This window comes from Loxodonta africana, chromosome 2, assembly GCF_030014295.1.
Source record: "Loxodonta africana isolate mLoxAfr1 chromosome 2, mLoxAfr1.hap2, whole genome shotgun sequence".
NCBI lineage: Eukaryota > Metazoa > Chordata > Mammalia > Proboscidea > Elephantidae > Loxodonta > Loxodonta africana.
The window spans coordinates 100,510,702-100,537,358 of record NC_087343.1 but is presented as its reverse complement, the minus strand read 5'-3'; the positions used below and the strand labels follow the sequence as shown (position 1 = coordinate 100,537,358).

Here is a 26,657-nt window from a genome sequence, read left to right as displayed (position 1 = left end):
GAAGTTGAATTTTCTGTTTAGTGTTAGTTTAAAGTAACAACAGTATAAATCTAATACTGCTGTGAGCTTAGTAGATACATGAAGCCAATTCATATCATGTCTCAGCGTGAGTTTATATCTTCTAATTAGTACTACCATTTTATAGAGTGAGCACATGCTATGAAAGTTTGTTTGCCATGCCAACAGGGACCAGGACATGTAGTTTTTCTTTAGTGGAACGATCTGCAGTAAGATCAGAAACAACTGTAACCTAACCAGTGGGTAATCAGACAAGAATGGGATTTAATAAGTTCAATTGTAGAGTTTTTTTTTTTTTTTTAATAATCCTCATTTTCATATTATCAAGGGTGGGGCATATGACTTCTGTTTCCCATTGCTTTAATTAGAGTTCAGTATTGTTATTAGAAAGTGAAAACTACAAATGAAAAAATATATGCACTACATTATACTGTGTTGGGAAGCAGAATATTACAGTTTTCACATGCTAATCATATTACTTAGCAGATGACTGCAGATAATAGTGAGTTTGAACCAAGAGGCATAAATTATAAATTGTAAACAGTGCATAGGGGATATGTTATAACTGTGTCTCATTTAAATTAAGGCAGGGAGTTGTCTCTGCACAAATAATGTTCCTTCATTAAGTTTTAAAGACTCCTTTATAATCTTTTATTAAGAACATTTGGCAACATGTTACCAAAAGAGGTTTTAAGTGGAACACACACTAGTTTTATAAAAGTGCAACACGCGACAGAAAGACGCTATGTCTTCAAGCTGTACATTTATTTATTTATTTAATGCAAAAGCACTTCTTTGGCAGGCCTTCTTCCCCACCCCCAATGAACCGTGTGCATTTTGCATTCTTTAGTTCAAAAGCAGTTCTGAAACATTTACATGATCAATGTTTTTTGCTTCAGGGATAAAGTTTGCTCTCCATGGACAAGTGAGAACATATTGATCATTTTATTCTATTTGCTATTTCTAAATTCAATATACCTCTTGAGTCGATAAGCGAGATCGAGAGCATATTCTTTTTTGTGTGTGCCTGCTTGTAGCTTGTTCTCAAGATCCAAGATACATTTTTGATTAATCACGAAAGCTCTGAGGTCATGGAGAGCAAATGTGTTTGTGGAGTGTCAGCTGATGCTGTCAGATAAATGTCTTAAGCTTAGCCAGGGTTCATGCCCCAGCTTTAGGCTGTGCCAAATGTCTCCCCTTGTTGAGGAAGATAACAGCTACACTGGAGGCGACTGAGTTGTTTGTTCACCGAAAGGGCTGACCTTGCCATATGGGGCTACAATCAGGTGAAAGGAAGAGCATAGATGTTTTAATTGAAATTTTACAAATATAAACTTTTCACTTGATTGAGATGATCTTAGTATCCACTAACTTACGTTCTAGGCCTTATGTTTATTCTGATTATAACTTCATCTCTTACGTGTTTCTGATTAGACTGCTTAGGATGAATAATTGGTCCAATATTGTTCTTACTGTATTCTGAGAGTATCTTGGCACTGCTAGTGTGTTATTAAAATACTGCAAAGTGCATGAAAATGTTTATTGGGATAAAAGGGATACATTTACATTTCTGTTCAGGTATGTGTAGTGTAAGTTATTCTTGCTTTGCTTTTTTTTTCAAATCCACAAAATAAAAATATGGTCTGGGCAGAGAGGTCACCTGTGTTAATGACCCATGTCCATGTACCCTCTTATCTTCAGAGGACTCGTTTAATCACATTTATCCCCACTTACCGTAATTTGTCTTCTTTTACTAGGCAGAGTCTATAAATAGGAAATAATGACAAACCTAAACTAACACCTGGAGAATTCTTTGTACCAGGGCTTGCTGTGTTTAAGACTGAAGGCAATCGGATTGATCACATGGTTATGCATAAAGAAATAAACTTTCTGTGGGCTCTTTGTGGGTATTTCCTGCAAAATGCCTTTTTTCAGGGAAAAAAGAAGTACCTTTGTTCCATTTTACCCTAGTTTGTTCTTTTGTCCAAAGAAGCTGGTCTACTTTTCCTTCCTCTCAAGAAGTTCATACTGCCATGGGTAAATCATCAGTGCTAATTAGACACAATAATGCTGCTAAAAAAAAAAAAGGAAAGAAAGAAATAACACATCTGTCATGAACTCCCACCAGAGCTCTTGGAAATGAGACATTTTAAATATTTTATGCTGAACACAAAATATCTTGAGGAAATGGTTTTGTATTCTGGTTCCCAAAACAAAACCGTCAGTGTCAGTGAGGAGTGCTGCTTAAAAACAGCCCATTTCAAATTATTTTCTTTAACATTCCCTCACACTTGAAATATAGGCTCTACTGCTCTATATGAAAATTCAGATTATGAAGTAGAAAAATGTAATGGAACTAGAAGGAAATGAAAGATATTTTTATTAATTGTGAAAACCTTTCTTTCATCAAGTGATATTAGAAACATGTTGCATTTCATTATCTAGAGACCACCGTGTTTCATGTGAGTTGGTACTAGTGAACAAAATGAATTTTGGTTAGTTGGATTGGTTTGGGTTGGTTTCCGTGGTAGCTAAAATTATAAATAGACCAAGTAGAAATGAGAGAGACTGAGAGTAACTTCCATGGTCAAGCATTAAGTTTCTGTTTAGATAATTAGAAGATGCAGATCATATTTAGACTTTCTGTTATTTGTCTAAATTACTTAAGATTAATAATAATGCCCAAATCAGACTTGTAAGTCATAGTTTAAGTGTGAGTAAGATTTTTTATCTATTTTCTTTACATTTAAGCACAGTTTAATCCTGGATTGAATTTTATGGTTATTGTTAAGTATTCTTTAGCCATGATCCTTAACAGTTTTTTCTTCTTTTCCTTCTTACCTTAAGAAGTGTTTTTTATGCATGAGAGTATCACTAATGTGTACATTTCTGTGACTCTTTTTTTAATAGACTACTGGCCAAGTGTGGTTAACCCTTCAGTTCATATTGTTCTTTGTCCCATCATTTCAAAAATATTGAATGTTGTCATGACCAAGCCAGATCCAGGAAGGGACTCTGATTTTTTTTTTTTTATAAATGAATATGTTGTGTTATTTAGAAGACACTTAATTGATATTGATACAATTGATAGTGATACAAATCTTAAGATTTGGAGATAATTCTCAACAGGATTTAGATCCACCTGTGGAAAGAAATAGTAAAATAAACTCATCGTTTCCAAGACTCAGCCATCTTACTCAGTTACTATCTCCTTAACTAGTATTTACTACTGTACTCACCAGTTTTATCGAGATAAACAAGCTTTGCTATATCTATTATATATCTATTATATATATAATCTTTTACCTTTATCCTTTTCCAAGCCTATTCTGTTTTTCTTCCCTTTTAAAGTTTAAGTTTAAATCATCATTTATTTCAGGCACCAACCAATCAGTCAAAAAATTAAATGAGTCCGTTTATTAAAGCGTTTTTTTTCCCTGAGCCTTGAGTCTTTTATTCAGTCTAAGAGCTTATTTGAAAAATCGAGAAGTCTCTTCAAAAATTATGGAAAGAACTACTCCATGTTGAAAAATATTTTCTATTAATCAAATTGTGCTTCATTTTTTAATAACATACAAAGTCTGATGGTATTTTCATTTTCCCGTTAGAGTTGTAAATCCTACTTACTGTAATAAAATCTTGGAGAAAGTTTTGATTATACATAAAGATTTTTTAAGGGCATGAATCCTCGGCTCTTATTATTTTGCCATTTGAACAAATTCTCAAGTAACATTATGATGCTAGTTTTGTTCGTTTTATCATCCAAAATGACTTTTTTATATTTAGATTTTTATCTTTATTCTTTTTTTTCTTATAGTTTCTTTATTTTTTCTTTATTCTTTATTTCACTTGAAGAAAAATTCTGATGCTCGGTTTTCTGTCATGATTCTTTATATTCTGTTCTTTTTAGTTGATTACAAAACTGATAGTAAAATGGTTATTGACAATTGTTACCCAGTAACAATTGATATAACACTAATGGTGACAGTCTACCTTCATTTTCTTAGACTGATTTGGCTTCTTCAAGATTGTGGAAGGTTTGAAATTAGTAATGCCCCGTTGGATAAAATCTATACAAAATATCTTGTTTTAAGGATTTATAATGCTTCCCATATCAATGAGAAAAAAATTAATCATTTTCAAGTGTATAATCAGTGTCAGCATTTTGCATATCACAATGAAAGTTGTGAAACAGTGGCATCCGGAAGCTCCTGTGAGAAGCCAAACTAATCCTTTACAAGAAAATCACTTTCCTCTTGTAAACCACTGTTACAAAAACCAAAGTGAGAAAAAATAATGTAGGAAATTATTTTAAATAATGCAATTGAAATGAAAGTAATTGGAACTTTTCAGCATTGTAAAGTATACAATCACCATTGCATTTTTATACATAAACAGAAGATGGACTGTAGTCTTGGAAAAGGTCTGTCCCTTTCTAAACTCATAATTTTTCCATATTCAGAAATATATAAGAAATCTTATATTTATAATCTTCCGCTAGTCATTAGGCATAACGAAATACAACATATAAAGAATGAAATTAAGCTTTTAATTGCTTCTATATGAATATTCATTTTGTGGGAATTCAATCTTGTTTTTTTTTTCCTAGATTTGATGACAAAGAGGACATTTTTAAATGAAACTAACAGGCATGTTTGTGGCCCTGAATTATGTGAAGTATATTTCCTTTACCTTCAGAAAAGGCTAATGAATTTACTTCAGTCTTAAATATCCACAGATACACTCTAGGCAGAGAGAACAGACCAAGGAAAAAAGCTTATTTTATTCAAGGACAGAAAGAAGACAAGTACACCTGGGGCACTTAGGGCAAGAAGGGGATGTAGACAAGAGCCATATTGCTTAGGGCTTTGTAGACCATGAGTCCAAATTTCTAATTCATTCTAAGTACAGTGGAAAGCCTTTGGAGGCTTTTAAGTTGGGGATGATAGTATCTAAATTATATAGAGAAAATGGATTGGGATGGGGGGGCAAAAGTATAACCAGCTGACCACTTAAGAAACTGTTGCAGTAGCTGAGGCAAATTATGGTGGCTTGAATTTACTGGTCGTAGTGGAGATAGAATTGTCTACCATGTCTTGTTCATTTAGATGTGGGAAGGAAGGGAATAGACAGGATGAAGGATGACTCCTAGATTCTTGGCTTGAGTGACATCATTTACTGATATGAGGAAATTTCGGAGGGAAAATCAAAAGTAAAAGGTTGGCATTTACCTGTTTCCTCTTTTTATCTTTAAACATTTATTCTGAGAAGTATTCTGGAGATCAGAGAGAGGTTTCCAGATAAGGAAAAAAAATAGCAAATGCATGACTTTACATTTTTTCTTTGCTAACACATTGTCTTAGTTATCTAGTGCTGCTGTAACAGAAATACCACAAGTGGATGGCCTTAACAAACAGAAGCTTATTCTTTCACAGTTTAGGAGACTAGAAGTCCAAATTCAGGGTGCCAGCTCCCGTGGAAGCCTTTCTCTCTCTCTCTGTCAGCTCTGGGGGAAGGTCCTTGTCACCAATCTTCCCCTGGTCTAGGAGCTTCTAAGCACAGGGACCCTGGGTCCAAAGGACACACTCCACTCCCAGTGCTACTTTCTTGGTGGTAGGAGGTCTTTCTCCTCTCCACTTGATTCCCTCTTTTATATCTCAAAAAAGATTTACTCAAGATACAGTCTAATCCTATAAATTGAGTCCTGCCTCATTAACATAACTGCCTCTAATCCTGCCTCATTAACATCATAGAGGTTAGGATTTACAACACGGGATAATCACATCAAATCACGAAATGGTAGACAATCACACAATACTGGGAATAATGGCCTAAGCAAGTTGATATACATTTTGTGGGGGTAGGGGGGGAACACAATTCAATCCATAACACACATTAAACTTCTGGTGTGAACTAGAAGTTATTTGACTAGAATGTATACATCTAACAACAGTGTATGCTCAGGGTATAAAACTCACTGTTGACTGACATGAGCCTTATAACACCCCTCAACCTTACCCACTTCTGACTACTAGAGATTTTATGCAAAGTATACAGATCAACTGTTGGGCACCTTACCACTGTGATGGAAGATTTTTTTGATAGTCCCAATGTGGCAAGGAGCATGTAACTTGAAAAAACAAGTTCTCTTTCCCTTGATTCTCCATTAAAGAATTTTAATAACATTTTATTAAGAATCCACAGGATAATGTTGCCTTACAAATTTAGGAACTTTGTTTTATACCTTTTATTTATTTATTTTAGTACCTGGTTTACCCTTTGCAAATAGGTTTTATCCAATTAACCCCATCTGAACTTGGAAAAAGTGCCTCTTACCCTGCCTTATTTATCAGTGGAAAGAAAAGACATTCCCAGATATTAACTAGATCTTCTCACTTCCATGACAGTAGTTTTACCACTTCAGTGGTATGATACAATTGTCTGAAAAAATACCCTTCAATCATTTGGGTTTCATCACCTTTAAAAAAGGTAACACTTCTCATTGACAGTTTTGTGCTTAGCATTCTATTTGCTCACAACTCTCAGGAGTGAGATTGTCTGCTTTGGCAGATCTGTTTTTATTTTTATTTTTTATGTATTGGGGAATATAACAGTTTTTTTTTAAGGAAAACCAGAACTGGAAAGGGACATTTTGGTGTTTTACTTTAAAAATACAAATTAGGATGGTTTTAATGTTATAGTCTCATCAATTTAGATACTTTAGAAAGTACTAACCAGAACTATAAAAACCAAACCCACTGCCATCGAGTCGATTCCGACTCATAGCAACCCTATAAGTACTACCCAGTGCCCTCGAGTCGATTCCGACTCATATCTATAAGTACTAGTGTTAATCAAAATCATTATTAAAACATTTGAGGATTAAAAATTTCTGTGTAAGTATCAGCTTGGCTTTGTGAACATCAAATTATAGGCCAGTCTAGTTTCCCCATGGCAGATCGACAGACCTGGTGGATTGAGGAGATAGATGCGATGTCTGCATTGTATATTGGCTGTAGTACAGCTATCCATTGTCTCTTTCATGGTCTGCTGATCAATAAGGAGGGAACTGGATGAATGATAAGACAAGGAAAGAAGACTTTGATAAGAAGCTATTCTTAAAGTGTAGTGGTTAAGATAAAAATAGTGAAATGAAGTTGGGGAAACATCTCTAGGTTTATATGCTCATACTGTCCTTTGTTTCTAAAACTCAGAAGAGTGATTAAATAGCATCTTAAATGCGTTGAGCTAAATGGACCCCAATTTGCATTTTCTTCTATGTCTGCTTTTGTTTTTTATTTTGGAAAGCTGCTGGGTTTCTTCTTTCTCGTATTGCTTTTTAAGAGCTATTAGCCAAGGCTATGTCCCCGTTCTTTTGTTATCCTAATATATATGGACTGGCACCTGCTTTGCTTTTATAAAGCTTAGTCCTTTTTATTAAAAAAAATAAATAAATAGCATTAACAATATTTTTGTATTACTTTTTAAAGTAGGGTAATTTTCTCCTTCCAAAGAAAGAAAAGGAATTTAGTGATTGATATTTTTCATCTAAAATTTCAAAGAAATTAAATATACAATCATGAGCATTCTAGTTTCATCATTCTCTGCTTCTCTTTCACCATCCAAACTTTATCTCTTTGAAGACACTGAAAGTGACTTTTGAGGCTGTCATATCTAGTAGTAATGAAATTCACCTTTGAGTTTGCAAAGGCTCTGATAAGAATTTATCTATAAACTGGCTCAGTAACCCAGTGAATTTCAGTAGCTAAATTATGTCTTGAATTTTAAAATTGTATTCTTCAGAGTACTCAGTAAGTGGGCATTTACTAAAAATATTCTGAATGGCTAACACTGTGTTAAAAAAACCAAACCCACAGCCGTCGAATCGATTCCAACTCATAGCGACCCAGTAGGACAGTGGAGAACTGCCCCATAGAGTTTCCATGTAGTGCCTGGTGGATTTGAACTGCTAACCTTTTGGTTAGCAGCTGTAGTGCTTAACCACTACACCACCAGGATTTCCAACACTGTGTTAAAAATAGGCACTATAAAATGTTGTAAATACACAAAAATAATAAGTATTTAAATCTTATTTTTCCTTTAAATTCCAGAAATGGCAATTTAGAATTTAGGAAAAATACTACTAATTTTTACTTTGAAAACTACTAAATAGCCAGAGGAAAAAAAATTTTTTTTTTTTTTTTTTTTTTCAGAAGAAGATGGGAAAATGAAGAGGGTAATTGAAAACAGAGGTAGGGCAAAAAGGTGGTTTCAGCCTTACAGGAGGAAGATAACCGAAGAAGAGAGGTAAGGGAAGCAGCTGAAAGGGTTAAAAAATCAAACTATAAAAGGTAGATAGAAATAATTAAGGAATATAAAAAATCTGTTCACTGCCAGATTTTTTTAATAATTTATATTTTTATTTATTGTGCTTTAGATAAAAGTTTACAAATCAAGCCAGTCTCTCATACAAAAACTTATACACACTGTGCTGTATACTCCTAGCTGCTCTCCCCCTAATGAGACAGCACACTCTTCCTCTCCATCTTGTATTCCTCATGTGCATTCAATGAACTCCTGTTCCCCTCTGCCTTCTCATCTCACCTCCAGGCAGGACCTACCTACATAGCCTTATATGTCTACATGAGCCAAGAAGCTTACTCCTCACTGGTATCATTATCTACATTATAGTCAAGTCTGAAGAGTTGGCTTTGGGAATGGTTTCAGTCCTGGGCTAACAGAGGGTCCGGGGACCATGACCTCCTGGGTCCCACTAGTCTCAGTCAGACTATTAAGTCTGGTCTTTGAAGTATGTATCCCCTGTTCTCCTGCTCCATCAGGGATTCTCTGTTGTGTGATGACTGTCAGGACAGTCATCAGTTGTAGCCAGGCACCATCTAGTTCTTCCGGTCTGAGGCTGATGTAGTCTCTGGTTTATGCAGCCCTTTCTGTATCTTGGGCTCGTCTTCACCTTGCACCTTTGGTGTTCTTCACTCTCCTTTGCTCCAGGTGGGATAAGACCAATTGATACATCTTAGATGGCCGCTTGCTAGTATTTAAGACCCCAGACACTACTCACCAAAGTGGGATGCAGAACGTTTTCTTAATACATTTTGTTATGGCAATTGACCTAGATGTCCCCTGAAACCATGGTCCCCAGACCCCCGTCCCTGCTGCTCTGGCCTTCAAAGTGTTCAGTTAAATTCAGGAAACTTCTTTGCTTTTGGTTTAGCCCAGTTGTGCTAACCTCTCCTGTATTGTGTTTTGTCTTTCCCTTCACCTAAAATAGTTCTTGTCTCCTATCTAATTTCACTGCCAGGTTTTTGATTTATCCAACTCATCACCAAGAAGTGATGACTGGGGTGTTAAAAGCCTATGAGTGGCCATATAAGATATTCCACTGGTCTCACCTCTTCGGGAGCAAGGGAGAATGGAGAAAACTAAAGATATAAGGGAAAGATTAGTCCAAGGGACTAATGGACCACAACTACCATGGCCTCCACCAGACTGAGTCCAGTACACCTAGATGGTGCCTGGCTACCACCACTGACTGCTCTGACAGGGATCACAATAAAGGGTTCCAGACAGAGCTGGAGAAAAAGGTAGAACAAAATTCTAACTCACAAAAAAAGACCAGACTTACTGGCCCAACAGAGACTGAAGAAACCCCAAGAGTATGGCCCCCGGACACCCATTTAGCTCAGTAATGAAGTCACTCCTGAGGTTCACCCTTCATCCAAAGATTAGACAGGCCCATAAAACAAAACGAAACTAAAGGGACACAGCAGCCCAGGGGCAGGGACTAGAAGGCAGGAGGGGACAGAAAAGCTGGTAATAGGGAACATAAAGTCGAGAAGGGAGAGTGTTGACATGTTGCGGGGTTGTTAACCAATGTCATGAAACAATATGTGTACTAACTGTTTAATGAGAAACTTGTTTGTTCTGTAAACCTTCATCTAAAGTTCAGTGGAAAAAAAAAAGAGCTGATATGGCTTAATCCTGTAATTCTTATTGTTTTTGGCATTTTCTCAGAGTAAGAATTTTAAGAATGGTAGTGTGGAGTTTATATATCCAGTTCTGGAATCTAAAGGGAAAAAAATTAAAATTTCCTTTTATGAATCCCCAAATTATACTGTATTTCTTATATTTACAATTTATGAGTAAAATTTATTTTTAAGATTTTTGTCTATCGTTTCGTGTTGAGAGTCCACGTGTAATAACATAGTTAGCAGCATTTACTAATGGTCTTCTGTATCTTAAATACCATACCAAAACTGGGGCTTTAAGAGAAGGGTTTCTGAACAGTGAGTTTTGAACTAAATTTGAAGGAAGTCAGGAGATATGCATTGTTGGGCAGGAGAGTAGGTATTCCCGGGAGCAGATGAAAGGCACACACAGAAAGCTGTGAAGAGGCAATATGGGAATAAAAATTAATTGTACTGGTTTGGTGAACACCAGTCATTAGTTAGAAGGTTGCAAAGATCATTTTTGGAATGGCTTATTAACACAAATTTAATAATAAATCTCCTTTCCTCTATAAAATGAGCCAGGACAAGTATTGCTCATTTCATGCACCTGTAAGAAAGGCTATAGCAATATTTTGATGAATTTGTAAAAGTTGACCAAGAACCGAAGGGGTCTGAGTTGAAGAAAAATACAGTGTATACTTTTTTCCCCCTTTCCAGGATTCATAGTGTAAAATGTGTACCTAGTTTTTCATGAACAAGTCTTTTTTTTTTTTTTAATCATTCAGAGTGATTTCTCATTATCAAAGTAGGCAATATACTTTCCATGTGTCATTCATGTGAAATAACTGTGTTTTTTTACTTTGAATAGGATCTAGATGCAAAGGATCCATGAGTCTACATTTTTTTTAAATAAAGGTTGAAGTCTTTAAAGATACCCACCCAGGTATCTTGTGTAATCTTCTATCGGGATTGTATCTCCTTTTCAGTTTGTATGACACTACCTGTTTTGAATAGGATAAAGACTCATTGTTACTGTCAGGCCTGTTTTCAGACTAAATATTCATCTAGTCTTTTGTGGCTGCCATTTTTATCAAGCATTCAGAACAGCTTCCCTTTGCTGATCTGCCATTTTCCTGCAAATCACTGTTTCACTTGTATGATTTCTAGCGAGACAAGCTTAGACCTGGCTGCCTTTCTCTGAGCAACAGAGAAAAGAAACGTCTCTGGTGCCTGTGCTGCAGAAAAAGTTGATTCATGTGTAAATTATCACTTGGCCTTTATTTACTTGGCCTGTGGAGAGTACACAGGCAGATAAAAGGCTCAGTGGGTCAGGGCTCAGTACATGCAGGTTTCTCCGGGGGCCACAGTGACAGCATCGGGATTGTTGTCACAGATTATCAGACACTATGATGTCTTATCATTATTTATTTGCAGTTTTTTGTGTAAAATAAACTCTTAACTCGAAGGTGCTTCTATATCAGTAGAACACCATGTCCCTGGCCCCTGTTTGTGTTTTATCAGCTCACATTCTAAATAATAAAAATTGGTTTGGATGGTCTTGATGTAAGAACTTGTGTCTTTATGTTTCTGCCATCAGTGTTTCTATCTTTGCCCTAGTTCCTCTTCTGCATCATGTTTTGGTTTCTTCAAATTTGGTTGTTGTCCAGGTTTGTGGTGAACCATGGGTAATACCTTACTGACATATCTTATTAATCAGGTAGATGTAAAATGCTATTTGGTGTATGTGTAGCAGCTTCTACACACTGTGCAGAAATAAGATATTTATATAAGCTACCAAATCTGTTATCTATGACTCAATTGATTTTCTTAAAGTAAAATTACTTAACATTATGGACTGATGGATTATTTACTATGAAGAGGAGAAAATAAAAAAAATAAAAATAAACCACTAATTTTTTTGGTACATGATCTCAGCTCTCTAGGTATAATAGCTAAATCTGAATTTGTAAGGTAAATTATTTTTTATGTACTTGACACCAAGAAATGCATTTTAAAATCCCAAAATGATATGAAGGCTTCAGTCTGCTTTTATTGTTAAGGTCTTCAGATAGCTGCCATAAAGGTAGAACCGATATATCTATTTCTGCAACTTGTGTTTATTTATTCTTTCATTCATTCATTTGTCAAATTTATATTATTTACATTTATTGTCACATTAGAAGGAGCCTTGGCATTGCAGTGATTAAGTGCTCGGTTGCTAACAGAAAGGTCAGTAGTTCTAACCCACCAGCATTATGGTCAGTGTTATTTTTTCAAGTATGATAGAAACCAAAAAATAGCAAGGGGATATATTTTATTATACCTACCTTAATAAATTGATGTTTATCGGAACACTGTTGATTTATGACTCCCTCGATAAGCCTTCCTCTTATTATACTAAAACTAAATAAGGTATAAATAATGTAGTTAGTATTATTAAAAAACTACCTTCATTTCTTTCATAAGTTTTTTTTTATTCTGCCATTAAAAATGATGTCTGAAAACAAATTCCTTTTTTAAAAATAATTTTTATTGTGCTTTAAGTGAAAGTTTACAAATCAAGTCAGTCTCTCACACAAAAACCCATATACACCTTGCTACACACTCCCAATTACTCTCCCCCTAGTGACATCCCACTCTCTACTTCCACTCTCTCTTTTCGTGTCCATTTTGCCAGCTTCTAACCCCCTCCACCCTCTTATCTCCCCTCCAGGCAGGAGATGCCAACATAGTCTCAAGTGTCCACCTGATCCAAGAAGCTCACTCCTCACCAGCATCCCTCTCCAACCCATTTTCCAGTCCAATCCATGTCTGAAGAGTTGGCTTCGGGAATGGTTCCTGTCCTGGGCCAACAGAAGGTCTGGGGGCCATGATCACCAGGGTCCTTCTAGTCTCAGTCAGACCATTAAGTCTGGCCTTATGAGAATTTGGGGTCTGCATCCCACTGCTCTCCTGCTCCCTCAGGGGTTCTCTGTTGTGTTCTCTGTCAGGGCAGTCATCGGTTGTAGCCAAAAACAAATTCCATTTACTCGGCTAGAAAGGTATAATTCTTCACTGGAACTTTTGATATTCAATTAGGAAAACAACCCACTATATGTTTAGGGCATATTTGTAATTAACCGTATGTAAATTGCCTTCGGGTAGTTACCACCAAGGCCTGAACAGTGGGTGACCTCCTTCCTCCTCCTTTCACTGTCTTCTCCACCTCCCACCACTGAAGCCCAGCTGAGGTCTAGAACTCTACCACATTGTCATAAACACTTTTAGACAAATCTTTCTCTGTATGGTCCATCCCCTAGCCGCCTTTTATATTCTGTACGGAACAAGGGAGAGATCTGTATATATTCAGCATACACTTCCATCTCCCTTGGTCAATTAAAATAGCTTCTTTTCTCATTTTCTCCTAACTTTCTTTCTCAACTCCTTGTAGACTGAAATAATTCACTGAGTTTAGCACAAATGGAAAAGAAAAAACCAGGGTAGAGCCCAGCCCCTTCAGGGAAAGGGGAAAGCTAACTCAGCTACCTTACCCCTTAGGCCCAAATAGTAGCTTTGTATAAAAGCTCATATTTTTAGCCTGTGGAAATAGCCTGGCATAGATAAGCTAATCATTTTTTCACTTTTTGATTGACTGCAGTTGTTTATTTTTTGGGTTTCACCAGGAGTGAGACTGGAGAGAGCATAGTTGAGGAAGGTAGAGGAGAATAAGAGTGTGGGGTAAAAATAAAAAGACAAAGTTATCAAAGAACAGACTTGCTTAATCCCATCTAACATCTACTCATTGATGCATCCAGGAAACTGGAGGGGAGAGACGATTGTATCCAGATTATCTTCTCAGCACTCCTGACACATACACAGATTTGTGAGAAAGTCATGTAACTCTGTTCGTACATTTGTATAATTGCTGTCTTATTAAAGACATTCAGTTAGGTGTGTATAAATATATTTCATGTATATGTGCGTGATACACAGCATACAAATATAACATTTGAGTGTAAGTATCAACAGTTGTGGCAATTTTCCTAAGAATATATCTCATGCATCTGTGTTGAGCTATGCGTGCTATAATTATGACAATTACAGAAATTTAAAGGTAGCAAGCAGATTTGTTTTCATATATAATAATTTATTTACCCTGGTAGCTGAACTCAATACAGTATCCCCTTTTTAGTTTACTTTTATCCGTGAGAGTATAACCTGTTTTAAATAAGTCCTCTTGTCTGTATGGAGCAGAGACGCACTTTGCTAACTCAACTCCTGATACTTGGAATGAATTTATGGTTTGTCTTCTAAAGATTCTTGCAGAAATTATGTAAGAACTCTGTACTGAAATTTTGATTTAAGCCATTTAGACTTTCTAATGTTGCTCCAACGTGAAATCAATCCAGTACAGGTTATTGTAAGGGTGCTCGTGGTCTTGTAATTAGAAAGTCGCTGAAAATTAATATTACCTAGGAACTAGCTACTCTTGCCATTTGTCTCTCATGAGATGCATTGTATTTCTCTAGAGGGATCTCTTTTTTTTTTAATACGTAATTTTATTTTGTTGTTAAGAATATACACAGCAAAATATACACTAACTGAACAGTTTCTACGTGTACCATTTAGTGACATTGATTACATTCTCACCTCCTTTTCTGAGTTTTTCACTGGCCCCTAAGGTTCCTATCTAATCTTCCAAGTTGTTCCCATATAGATAGTTCTTAAAAGAGCATAATGCTCAAGGCACTTTTTACTAGTTAAGCTAAACTACTGTTTGGTTTTAAGAAGACTTCTGGGGATATTTTTGTTTAAGGTTTAAAGATTAAAGTTTCAGGGGTTCATCTAAGCTTCATGGCTCCAGGAGGTCTGGAGTCCCTGAGAATTTGACATTCTGTTCTGCATTTCCCCTTTTTGATTAGAATTCTTCTATGGAATCTCTAATCAAAATGTTCAGTAACAGTAGCTAGGCACCATCCAGCTCTTCTGGTCTCATGGCACAGGAGGCAGTTGTTCATGGAGGCAATTAGCCATACATTCCATATCCTCTTCCTGTCTCTGACTGTGCTTCTTCCTCTGTTGTTCCAGGTGAATATAGACCAGTTGTTGTGCCTTCATGGCTGCTTGCAAACTTTTAAGACCCCAGGCATTACGCATCAAACCAGAAGATAGAATAGAGGCACTAAACTTATACCAGGCAAATTAACTGGAATGTTCCATGCAACCATGACCCTAAACCTCCTAACCAAGAAACCAAATCCCATGAAGTTCTATTTCTGTCTTTGACTCCTCTATTCCCTCCCTACTAACCAGCTTCTGCCACTTACTCACTTACTCTTTCTGCCCACTCAGAACTTTGGCACATGCATGAGAGAGACCTTCAGGTCTCTCCAGTTTTGACTTTCCTTCATGACTTTCCAGAGGTAATCCCCCACCAATCTCTTGGTTGCTTCCATTGAAATTCTTAAGAAGCTTATATTTTTTTCTTCATCTTTTTGCTTCAGACCACAGGTGATAGTCCCATGAATGGGCTGCACTTATGCCAGTGCCCATCCCTAGCCCCATCCACTGTGAGTGAGAGATGCATAGTTGTGTGATTCAAAATATGGTCCCTTGGTGCTGTTCTGTTGAAAGAGAGCTATGGGCAATGTAGTTTCATTAGAAGAGGTGGTTGGTGAGCAGGTATTGTAATTGACACCTCTGGATATAATTTGTCTTAAACAAATCACTATAGTTATATAATTTGGTGCCAAAATGTTGACATGACCCATTCCTTAAATGTCATTTCTTCAGGGAAGCTTCAGACTAGTTCTGTGTGTGCTCCTACTGTTTACTCCCACAACACACAGTATTTTCACCACCATAAAACTCATTAATGTTATTGCAATTGCTTGTTTAATGTCTCTTATTATAAACGCTAAGGTCTCAAAGAGTAAACTAGTCCATAAGACTAATAGCCCACATGAACCACAGCCTTTTCTAACCTGAGACCAGAAGATTTAGATAGTTCCTGGCTACCACTACAACTATCCTGATCAAGGACACAATAGAAGACCCTGGAGAGAATGGGCGAAAACCGTAGAACAAAACTCAAAGTCCTAAAAAAGGCCAGACCTACTGGACTGATAGAGACTAGAGGAACTCCCAAGACTATCACCCTAAGATACCCTTTGAACTTAGAACTAAAGCTATTTCTGCAGGTCACCTTTCAGCCAAATAATAGATTGGCTTATAAAATAAGCAGTATCACCCATGAGTAATGTGCTACCTTAAACAATTAACTGTATGAGATCAAACAGTCAACATTTACCAAAAAGCAAAGATGAGCAGAAGGGAAGCTAGACCAATGGAAGCAGAACAAACAGAATGGAAATAGTGAGAATGCTGGCACATTATAAAAATTGTAACCAATGGCACAGAACAATTTGTACAAAAATTGTTAAAGGACAACCTAGTTGACTGTGTAAACTTTCACCTAAAACACAATAAAATGTTATTAAAAAAAAAAAAACTCTTCAGGTCTGTGAAAACAGGGGCTGTATCTCTCCTGCTCACCATTCTACCACCTGTGCCTGAGACGGTATCTAGCTTAGTGTCCAAATTTTTGTTATTTAATTAATAAGTGCCTTAAACCTACAGGAACCAACTGTTTTAAATTATAAGTTTAATAATCTTCCAAAATTCACTCTCCTTCCTCAAAGTCCTGGTTTGTGACAGTGGTATTATCAGTGTCTATCACACAGGACAGAACACTGGGACACATCCCTCTCTCCAACATCAAGGCAGTCATTATGTCTTCTTGGTTCTTTCTTTCTCTTTTACCTGTTGTTTCCTTTTTAATCCCACTGCTACAATCCTAGTCCAGGTCATCTTCACCTCCGCCCCACTGGCCTTGCTGTCTTTAATCTCTCCCCCCTATTACATTCTATACATCCTTCTAAAAAGCTGCTTTCACAACCCTTTCCCTATGTAAAAAAAATGACTCCATTGACTCCCCTCCTGTTTGAAGAATGAAATCCAAACTCTTAAGCCTTTGCTGCCTTGTTCCTGCTAAATCATTAATTAGGGCTTCTCTTGATGCCTTATATGAACTCTTTTACTCTATCCAAACAAGTCTAACTCTGTTCTCCAAGTGCATTATGAGTATTCCTATCCACTCTTTTGTCCATTTATCTTCGTGCTTCCTCAGTACTTTACTATTACTACTCTCCTTTCAAAACCCACCTCAAGTTACACTTTCTTCATAAAGTTTTCCCACTGCACAGTCCTCCGTAGTCTCTCCTTATTCTAACATGGGAGAACATATTATTTCTGCCATTCAGCTGTCCTTTAACATATGTTACCTTACAATATTGTTTATCTTTATAAGTATACACTGTGATGGTAAAGAGTTTAAACTACAACCAGACTGCCCTTGGTTCAAGTCCTGCCTCTACAAGTTGCCATATGAGTAACTAAGCAAGTTACTTAACCCCTGTAAACCTTAGTTATGTCATCTCTATAAAATGGGGCAATAATAGCACTTACATAGGATTGTGAGAATTCAATATAATGATGTATCTAAAGCAAAGTGAGCACTCAGTAAATGTTTTCTGTGAAATTATTTGCACATCATTGATTAATCAACTATTTTAAAGTACCTATTATATGCTAGACACTGTACTAGACAGTAAAATATAAAACAGTTAAGGTAAGATATATGCTAGTAAGGAAGTCACCTCTATCCTATCACTCAGTTAGCCCTTTGCAATCTCATTCATTTAATCTGTACATTTTTGCTGAATATCTATCTTCAAAAACCCTGTGCCAAGCACAAGGAATTAGAGGGAGGCATAATATAAAGTCCATGACCTTCAGGACCATAATAACTAAAGCCCCTGTCGTTCTGTTTTGCACATAGTAAGAGCTCAATGATGTGTTTATTGGCATCAGTGAACATGGCAGTGATGGCGAAGACTCTGGAGTACCACAATTTCCAGCCTCGCTTTAGAGCTGTTAACTTTCTTTGGCTTCCTCCTTTCTTCGTTTTCCACTGAATGAATGCCAGGAAGACTTTTTTCAAATTTTTTTCTGTCTGATCAAGATTTAGATAATGTCTGCTGCTTTTGGTCGCTAAACATCCCCCAAACTCACTTTCATGCTTCAGTGAGAAGATATTATGGTACTGCCAATGAGAAGATATTATGGTACTGCCAATGGAAACCACTTCACATTTGGGCCACATCATAATGTCTAAGTGGCTCAGCTTCAAGTTTCAGTGTAGATTCTGGTTCCTGCACATTTGCTGTCAAAAACCACTTTATAGGAGCCAAACTGTGGAATCCTTCCAAGTGTTAGGCACTATTAGAAGTACCATTAAAGTACTGCAGAGTTTGAAAAGATTATGAAATTCTGATTTGTTTTAAACATAATATATTCTTTGATAACTCCATGAAATTTTAATCATTCCCCTATTTTAGTCACGGGACTAAAGGTAATTGAAATTCCTATTATTACTTAGCGTCGTGAGTTTTAAAGACAAGTTGAAGTTGGAACTTCTGTAATAATTTTATACTCTTTTGCACAACACTGAATATATAGAACTGTTCTGGTTTTCAAATGTAACTGTGAAATAAAACTGCAAGAAGACGTAATTGTTTTGATTTATGCTGTATATTTTAGTCCCCTCCCATGCCTTGTCCCTCTTTGCTTCCTTTGGTCAGCCTACAGAAAATAACACATGTAAGATATAAAAGTTAAAATAAAAAATTTTGTAACATCAGAAACTGTTTAGACTTAAAGATAATCAGCAGTGAGCCTGGGATATGTTAATTATATTGATTTAGCATAAAATTTATCTCTGAGCTTCCTTACGTCAAAGCAAAAAAAAAAAAAGAAATAATGGCTGACAGTATCTTCCTCACTAAAAAGTAAAAGCATGTAAACTCATCTGAAAAGATATTTCTCCTGCACTGAATACCAAAAGAAACCATCATATATTAATTACTTGTAAGTAAATAATTATTTGTGAAATTATTTGTTGACTGTTTCCCCCATTAGCATATAAGTTCCTTGAAAACGGTGACCTTGTCTGTCTTATTAACCACCATATCCCCAGCTCCTAGAACAACAATATTGGTTGAAATGAAATCACATGGATTCTTTTCCAAGAAACACTGGGTAGCATAGCTGATCATATCTTCCACTGAAGTATTACATAAAATACAGATAGCACTCTTTATATTGTTAATTTTTTTATATCGATGATCAATAAAAACCTATCATACAACATTAAATCATGCCTCAGAGATGAGACTTATATGGAAGATAACACTGATTTTTATTACTATAACTTGTTAAAGAGGGTAAAATCTTGAAAAGGGATAACTTAAATGTGCTTTAAACTTATCTCTTAAATATCAGTTGTCTCAACCACATTTTTGGCAGGAGGTGAATGTTAGAGAATTCAAGGCCGAGTCCTCTGATAGGAGTCTGAAGTGGCCATATTTTGTTTTATTGACTAAGAGAGATACCAGAGTTGGCATTCCACTGGGGACATTAAGAAGCCCAACTTGTATTACAATGCAGTGGAAATCTATTCGACCTTCACAGAGGAAGAAGCTATGGATATCCTTGTAATTATCTTATGTATATTAATAACCATTCATTTACTAAAAATCTATCAAAAAACAAATAAGACACATTGTTTTGAAAAGAAAGTGCACATTACGTAGCAATTTTTAGCAGGTTTCTATATGAGTTTACTGTGCTCAGGGTGCAGTATAGTAGAAATGGCCTGTCCACTAAATCAGAAGGGCTGAAATGCAATGTTATTTTCATTATAGGCAGAATTTATGTATCTGAATATGACTTTTCATGTAACATATTAAAATTTTATTATAATGCCATTTGTCATACAGTATAATTTGGAATAAGGCAGATTTGTCTTGGATCCCTTCCAAAAGACCTTAGTTCTGTTATCTCTTCAAGGATAAGTTTTCTTTATATGCCCACTGCCTAGTGTCTGGAATGTGCAGGGTACTCAGGAAATGTTTGGACTAAAATGATCTAAACTCCTTTTAAGATTATCACACAGCCCGTACTCTCCAGAAGTACATTCTACTTAGACTACGAAGGTACAAATTTTTATTTAATATCTCTTATTGAGGAGCAGTCATCATGTTGATTTATTGTATTTTTTTGTTGATTACTGACAAAGTATAGGGCACATCATGAAAGATCAAATGTGACATGTCTAGAAGAAAGTCAGGAATACCTAAGAGAACTTACTATCCAGTTTCCTTCGTAGATAGATAGGCACCTAATACGTCAATCTTGCCAGCAGTAACTGTATCTCAGTTTTCCCATGTCTTACACAGTCTTTCAGAGATAGTAGCAGACTACCAGCAAATTCAGAAGATGTAAATTGGTTGGGAGTTTGCTACTGCTTTCTGTGGCCAGATAGAAGCCACATTTTCTCTGGTATTGGTACTCCATTCCCCTTACCTCAGAACGACAAATATTTTGGAGTATTAACTTACTCTTATATAGATTTCTCAGTCTTCTCTTTGACATGTAAAAGTCACACTTTTTACATATCTGAAATTCACACTTACTAAGGCATAAAGTATGCAAGTAGTACAAAACTAACCTGGGGGGCTAGAGATGTGGCATAATACAATGAAAACGACATGATGGTTCCTTTCCTCAAGAAGCTTTAGTTAAACTTATAGCCCTGGTAACTCCTTATTGAAACACAGGAGTACCCTAAAATTAAGTTTTTACCATATAAGTGATTGTATAAGGGCCTAAAGCTGTGCATCACTGAAAAATTTCAAATCTGCCATATAGTGTTTTGGGTAGTATTGGTCCATCTTTGGGGAAACAAAAGAAAAATGTGTAGAGTATTACATTTGTGTTTGTTTCTTTTTAAATCAAGTTAAATGTGTTAAAAATCAAAATAATGAACACTATCGTATTTCTTTGTCTTGCTATACTTTTCCAAAATAAATGTGAATAGTACATGAATTCTTAAAATTATTTCAGTGGAATGCCTTAGCCCTTTTTAGTGCCTTATTAATATGGAAGCCATGAAGTAGTATTAAATTCAGTTTTTATCCCAATACAGTTAAAACTATGTTTCTTGTGTTGCCAGAAGCTCTTAAGAATCATATTTTTTTATGATCATTTTACTCAAATAATTAGGTTACTGAGAATAAGGGCTTAACAGCAGACTAAAAGCAAAACGTGTACTATCTTGTCATTTTTAGTATTAGGAAGTTAGTGCCTATATTTTTTGAAAAGCATTTAAAGAATTTTTTTATTTCTTTTTTTTCTATAACGGTATTTCTTTTCTCTGGAAAACATAACACTTGAAGCTTAGTGTTTATCTCAAAATGTATTTCATTTTTAATTCAATTCAACATTTATGGAGCTCCCCTATTTCAGAAGATTTTACAGTCAATCAGTCAATATTTATTGCATGGCTACTATGTGTCAGGCACCGTTCTAGGCACTGGAATAGGCTATACCAGTAGATAAAGAAAAGTTCCTGCCCTGGAAAAGCTTACATTTAGTCAAAGGGGATAGACAATAAACATATAAGCCAATAAACAAGCCTGTAAGTAAGTAAACAGATAGAAGAAGGATTTCAGATACTAGTAAGTGTTATGACAAACATTTAACAGGATAATGGTAGGAGAGTACCTGGGGCAGGAGGTGAGGGAGGTGGTGATTCTCCTTTAGCAAAGGGTGTCCTGTTTAACCTCTCCCCTTTTTTCCATGCTTGACAGCAGCTAACAACCACAACAGTCCTGCTACTGCTACTGCCCTTCACTTAATTACTTAAAAACAGTGTGTTCTCGCTGTACAACAGAGCAATATAGTATTCCTGACTGAGTTGTTTTCCCCAGTAGATGCAATGGAAATACACTAATCCAACCAAATTTCTTCCCCTTAACCTATGCATGGCTAACTGGTTTTAAAATGTGAAACTGATATTAGAAAAGATTTGAGGTTTTGTGGCAGAGAAAAGGAGGTTTTGTGGGGAAAAAACCTAACCACGTAAGATTAACTAGGCAAAATCTCATTTTGACAGTCTTATCTATCATCTAAAGGGATTTTTCATTAAGCCAAAAATAGACTAGCAATAATGAAACAATGCTGATTCTAGATAGAACCTCTCTGAATTTTGAAATGTGGTAGCCTGTTCTTTCAAAGAATGCATAAGAAATTGATCACTTTTGAATGTCAAAGATACATATGAACTGATATTATTGTTCCTGAGGAAAATTTCTCACACCTAAGTCTTTTCTTTATACATATAAAGCCTCCGGAATTTCAAGGGAAAGAGTGCTTAATTTAAAAACATAAAGTATGCGTGTGTGTATGTGCATGTGTGTGTGTGTATACATATGCTAAATTCATAAAAATGACAATAAACTATAAACTAAAGTAATAAAATATTAGCTAACTCATCAAAATTCCAAGAGACAGAATTATTGTGAACTATTTTATTCATGATTATGATATTTTTAAATTATTTTTTAACATATATATATATCCTCATAGGCTAGACACTGGCTTTAAGAATGTAACTACATGCCCCTAGCTTCCGTTTACCCATACCCAAACCCATTGCCATCGAGCTAATTCCAACTCATAATGGGACAGAACAGAACTGCCCCATAGGATTTCCAAGGAGTGGCTGATGGATTCGAAATGCCAGCCTTTTGGTTAGCAGCCAAACGCTTAATCACTGCATTTAAAGGCGCGTTCTAGTCCAAGCCAGGCACTGTGCTAGTGGATTTACATTATTACTAATCCTCAACTCTGTTGAATAGGTGTACCCTATTTTGTGGATGAGGAAATTGAGATTCAAATGTTGAGTAAATTACCTGAGATTACTGAGCTAATAAGTGGCAGAGTTAAGGTAGAAACTTCTTTCTGTTAGTCCATCTGAAAAAAATAGAAATGAGAAAGGAATTAAGTGTTTTTATTAGGTCCCGTATCCATCAGGATTCTTAGTTGCAAACAATAGGAACTCTTGTTGACTTAAGCAGAAAGGGAATTTATTGGAAGAATATCAGGTAGGTCATAGAATCACCATGAAAGCTGAGCAGGGTAGGGAAACAGGCAGGAACCTAGGCAGAGCCAGACAGTGGGATCAGTCTAGGCAGGACTCAGGGCCACCACGGGCTGGGCACAGCCACTGCTGTTTGTTGCTATCACCTGCTGAGATCTATTCACATCTCCCCTTTCTCTCCTTCCAAATTGCACCTTGTCTTTCATTTTCTGCTCAAGACTCAAAGTTCAGGGTGGTATCATCCAACTGACAGAGTTTAACACACTGACCCTAGAGCCATATGCATTTAAGCTCAGACATCGCCACTTGCCAATTATGTGACCTTTGACTGTTCACTTAACCTCCTTGGGCCTCAGTTTCCATGTCTATAATTTAGATATAATGGTTTCTGCCAAGGATGAGAAGAAGGAGGATCATCGCAGTTTGGCTTCCCTGATGGGGTGCAGCACCTTGCTTTCCACTAGTACTTACACGCTGTGATATACCCCAATCCATGGAAAGGGGGTTAGATGCTGAACAGCGGGGAAAAAATCGCATGTGTCCAGTATAGGCACTAGATAAAGTTTAAAGGTGACACAGAATTAAGGACTCAAGTATACAGAAGAATAGTCACTGAACATCATGAGGAAAGTGAATGGACATGAGGCAATATTATAACTGTAAACCTGTCCTGTAAATTGGTTTCAGCCGGTTTCCAGTATGTGTGTGTATGTATGTGTGTGTGCGTGTGTGTGTGTGTGTGTGTAGTCATTTATGTGCAAATTATAATATTAACTAAAGAAAGAAGCTCTTAGAGAGAATGTATCTGGAGAGTAAAGAACATAAAAATCCCATATATCTGAAACTGGCAATTAATGTTTCCATTTGGTTGATGCTTTTGCATATATCATTTCATAGAATCCTCAAGAATAATGATCTTAAATAGGTACCAGTATTATCTCCATTTTATACATGAAGAAACTGAGGCTCACCAAGGTAATTTGCACAGAATCAAAAAGCTAGCAAATATTAGAACTAGACCTCCAACCCAGGGATTCTGCCCACAAGGCTGGTGCACTTACCTCTACACTATAGCTGCAAATAGATATTTTCAAGAGGAACCAACTCAGAAAAGTAGTCAGAGAGGTGATAGTATTGTAAATCTGAAGCTATGGCTGACGTTCCATGAGAAAGCAATCTGCGACGTCTTCTACTGACAGAATGCTGGGAGGGTAAGAGCAGAAAAAATAGTTCTCAAATTCAGTTCAAAAACCAATCAATTGATCTTTAAAAGGGAAGTTTCTAAACTGCAAAGTGGTTATGATAAAAGCTTCACAGCATGTCATGGAAGGATTTGATAAATAAGAAATGTAGGAGCCTTATGTCAAGAGTATATTTGAGTAATTTTTTGAACAAGCACACATTAACAGTTCAATGGGTAGTGAGGCAAGTAGTAAATGTGGGAAGACATGATCACGCTAAAAAGAATGAGTACAACACGATAGAAATATAATGATAGCAAAGAGAGGAAAAATACTTTTTTTTTTATGTGATATTCCCACAACTAAGCATTCCAAAGTAGAAAAAACATTTCTGTGACCTATTGAGAAAGAAAGCAGGGACACAAAGAAGGGAAGATATTTCAAGCTGAAGAAAGAAAGAGTTATAGAAACCGTAATTTACCATTACTGTGTGGTATGTTAATGACTGTGAATGAATATAGAAAGGACTGAAGTTTAACTATAGATGGAGTTCAAATTTCAGCTATTTCACAAAGTACTTGCTTATGGTCACCATAAACTCTCTTCTGGGGGCCACTGGATAACAAGATGCAATCAAGCTTTTGAAGATCATCATAGAAAACTGCCCAGACTCATCAGTTTTCCTTTGTCCTTTCTGTTTTCTGATTTTCTCAATACTACTAGATGATAAGCTTTTCAAGGTGTCTTATTCATTTTTGTCTCTTTACACTTAGCACAGTGCTCTGCATATAGGAACAACTCAGTGTTTATTGAACCATAAAACTAATTCTGTAAAATCTGCAAAACTCAGAACCTGTGTAAGGCAGAAACCTGTCAGAGAAGGAAGACTCAAATATTTTTCCACTAATTGAGAGCAATAGAAAAGTGGTAAGACTGCACTCAGTCAAAGGTGGAAAACTTTCAAGACCTGGAAAAACAAGGCAGTCCAGTCAAGTTCTGGTTCTCACAGTTTTCACCGTAATTTGTTTTAAAACGTAAAGTCAGGGACTCATACCTGAAGCACTCATTCATTCAACTGACCTCACACGCTGACCCTAGAACCATACGGGTTTAAGTCCAGACATCACCACTTGCTGATTCTGTGACCTTTGACTGTTCACTTAACCTCTTTGGGCCTCAGTTTCCATGTCTATAATTTAGATACAATGGTTTCTCCCTTACCAACCTCATTACCTACCTTATTGTAAGAGTAAAATCTGACATTATATGTGAAGACTAACCATAAGCTATAAAAAAAAAAAAAAACCCACTGCTATCATGTCTATTCCAACTCATAGCGACCCCATAGGGTTTCCAAGGCTGTAAATCTCTACGGAAGAAGACTGCCACATCTTTCTCCCACAGCTTTGATGCTCATTTCAAACCACGGACCTTTCGGTCAGCAGTCTATCACTTTAACCAGTGCACGACCAGGCCTCCTCAAAAACACTATACAAATATTATCTTTTACCAATAGTGCCAAGATGCTCCAGTGATAGACAGCTTTCTTGGTAAAATGCAAATGCTGGGTTAAATAAAAGTAAATAGGTTTCTTAGGAGCAGGTCTTCTCAGAATCTTTCACTTGGAAATGAATATTATGAAAGTACAAGAATGGGCTAGAGTGAGAATGAGTCTTTTTGATTTTTTTCCTATATAACCAAAAGGAAGCATCCAGTTCACATAAGCTGCACAAAAACATTCAAATAATAATAGTCGCTTTCACTTTTCAAGCCGGACCATGTATCAGGCACTATATTTGCACTTAACATACATCAACTTTAATTCTCATTACAAACCCTGTAAAATAAGCACTATTATTATCCCCATTTTTACATATTAAAAAAAGATTAAAAAATTTGCACTCTCGAGCACACACACATATATATGCACAAGAATTTACACAAGGTTAAAGCTTTTACATTTAAGGAAACTAGCACTGAGAAATAAGTGACCTAAGCAGTATTTGAGGGCCCTGGTGGTGCAGTGGTTAAGCATTTGGCTGCTAACCAAAAGGTCAGCAGTTCAAACCCACCGCCTGCTCCTTGGGGTCGTTCTAGGCTATCAGATAGGATCACTATGAGTCGGAACCAACTCAATAGCAACGGTTTTTTTTTTTTTTTTGGTTTAAGCAGTGTTTGCTTTCTCATTTTAGTTCTTCTTTTTTTCACCCTGCTACAATTTAGTTGTTCATGTCTACTTTGCCTCTAGACCAAAATTTCCCAAGATGCATTTTGTAAAATAAAAGTCCACAGAGTGCCCTAAGAGAAACTTGTTAGTCAAATATGTTTGGGACTCCTCCCTTCAGTGAGTCACAGTGCACTTTAGTACATTAAAGCTTCTGAGAAAAGTTGCAGTAAAGAGCTTTCCTAAAATTTATTTGACACAGAACCTTGAATCACCAGCTGTTG

The 26,657-nt window shown here is 36.3% G+C and overlaps 1 protein-coding gene across 13 annotated transcripts in view; it reads left to right on the top strand.

Moving 5' to 3' along the window:
- ARB2A (ARB2 cotranscriptional regulator A) overlaps nucleotides 1–26,657 on the top strand; it is a 496,175-nt gene that overhangs the window by 435,166 nt on the left and 34,352 nt on the right. For 3 of the 13 annotated variants that reach the window (XM_064274053.1, XM_064274043.1, XM_064274071.1), the window contains one exon: nucleotides 12,700–17,970. The exons of 2 other annotated variants lie outside the window; for them this stretch is intronic. In XM_064274053.1, the coding sequence (XP_064130123.1) occupies nucleotides 12,700–13,064 (365 nt within the window). In that variant the 3' untranslated portion in view covers nucleotides 13,065–17,970. Of the gene's footprint in view, nucleotides 1–4,627; nucleotides 8,163–8,231; nucleotides 8,326–10,854; nucleotides 12,372–12,699; nucleotides 25,520–26,657 lie in introns of those variants that run through there. 8 more of the 13 variants (XR_002785671.2, XM_023547667.2, XM_064274065.1 and 5 more) reach the window with 7 other exon arrangements.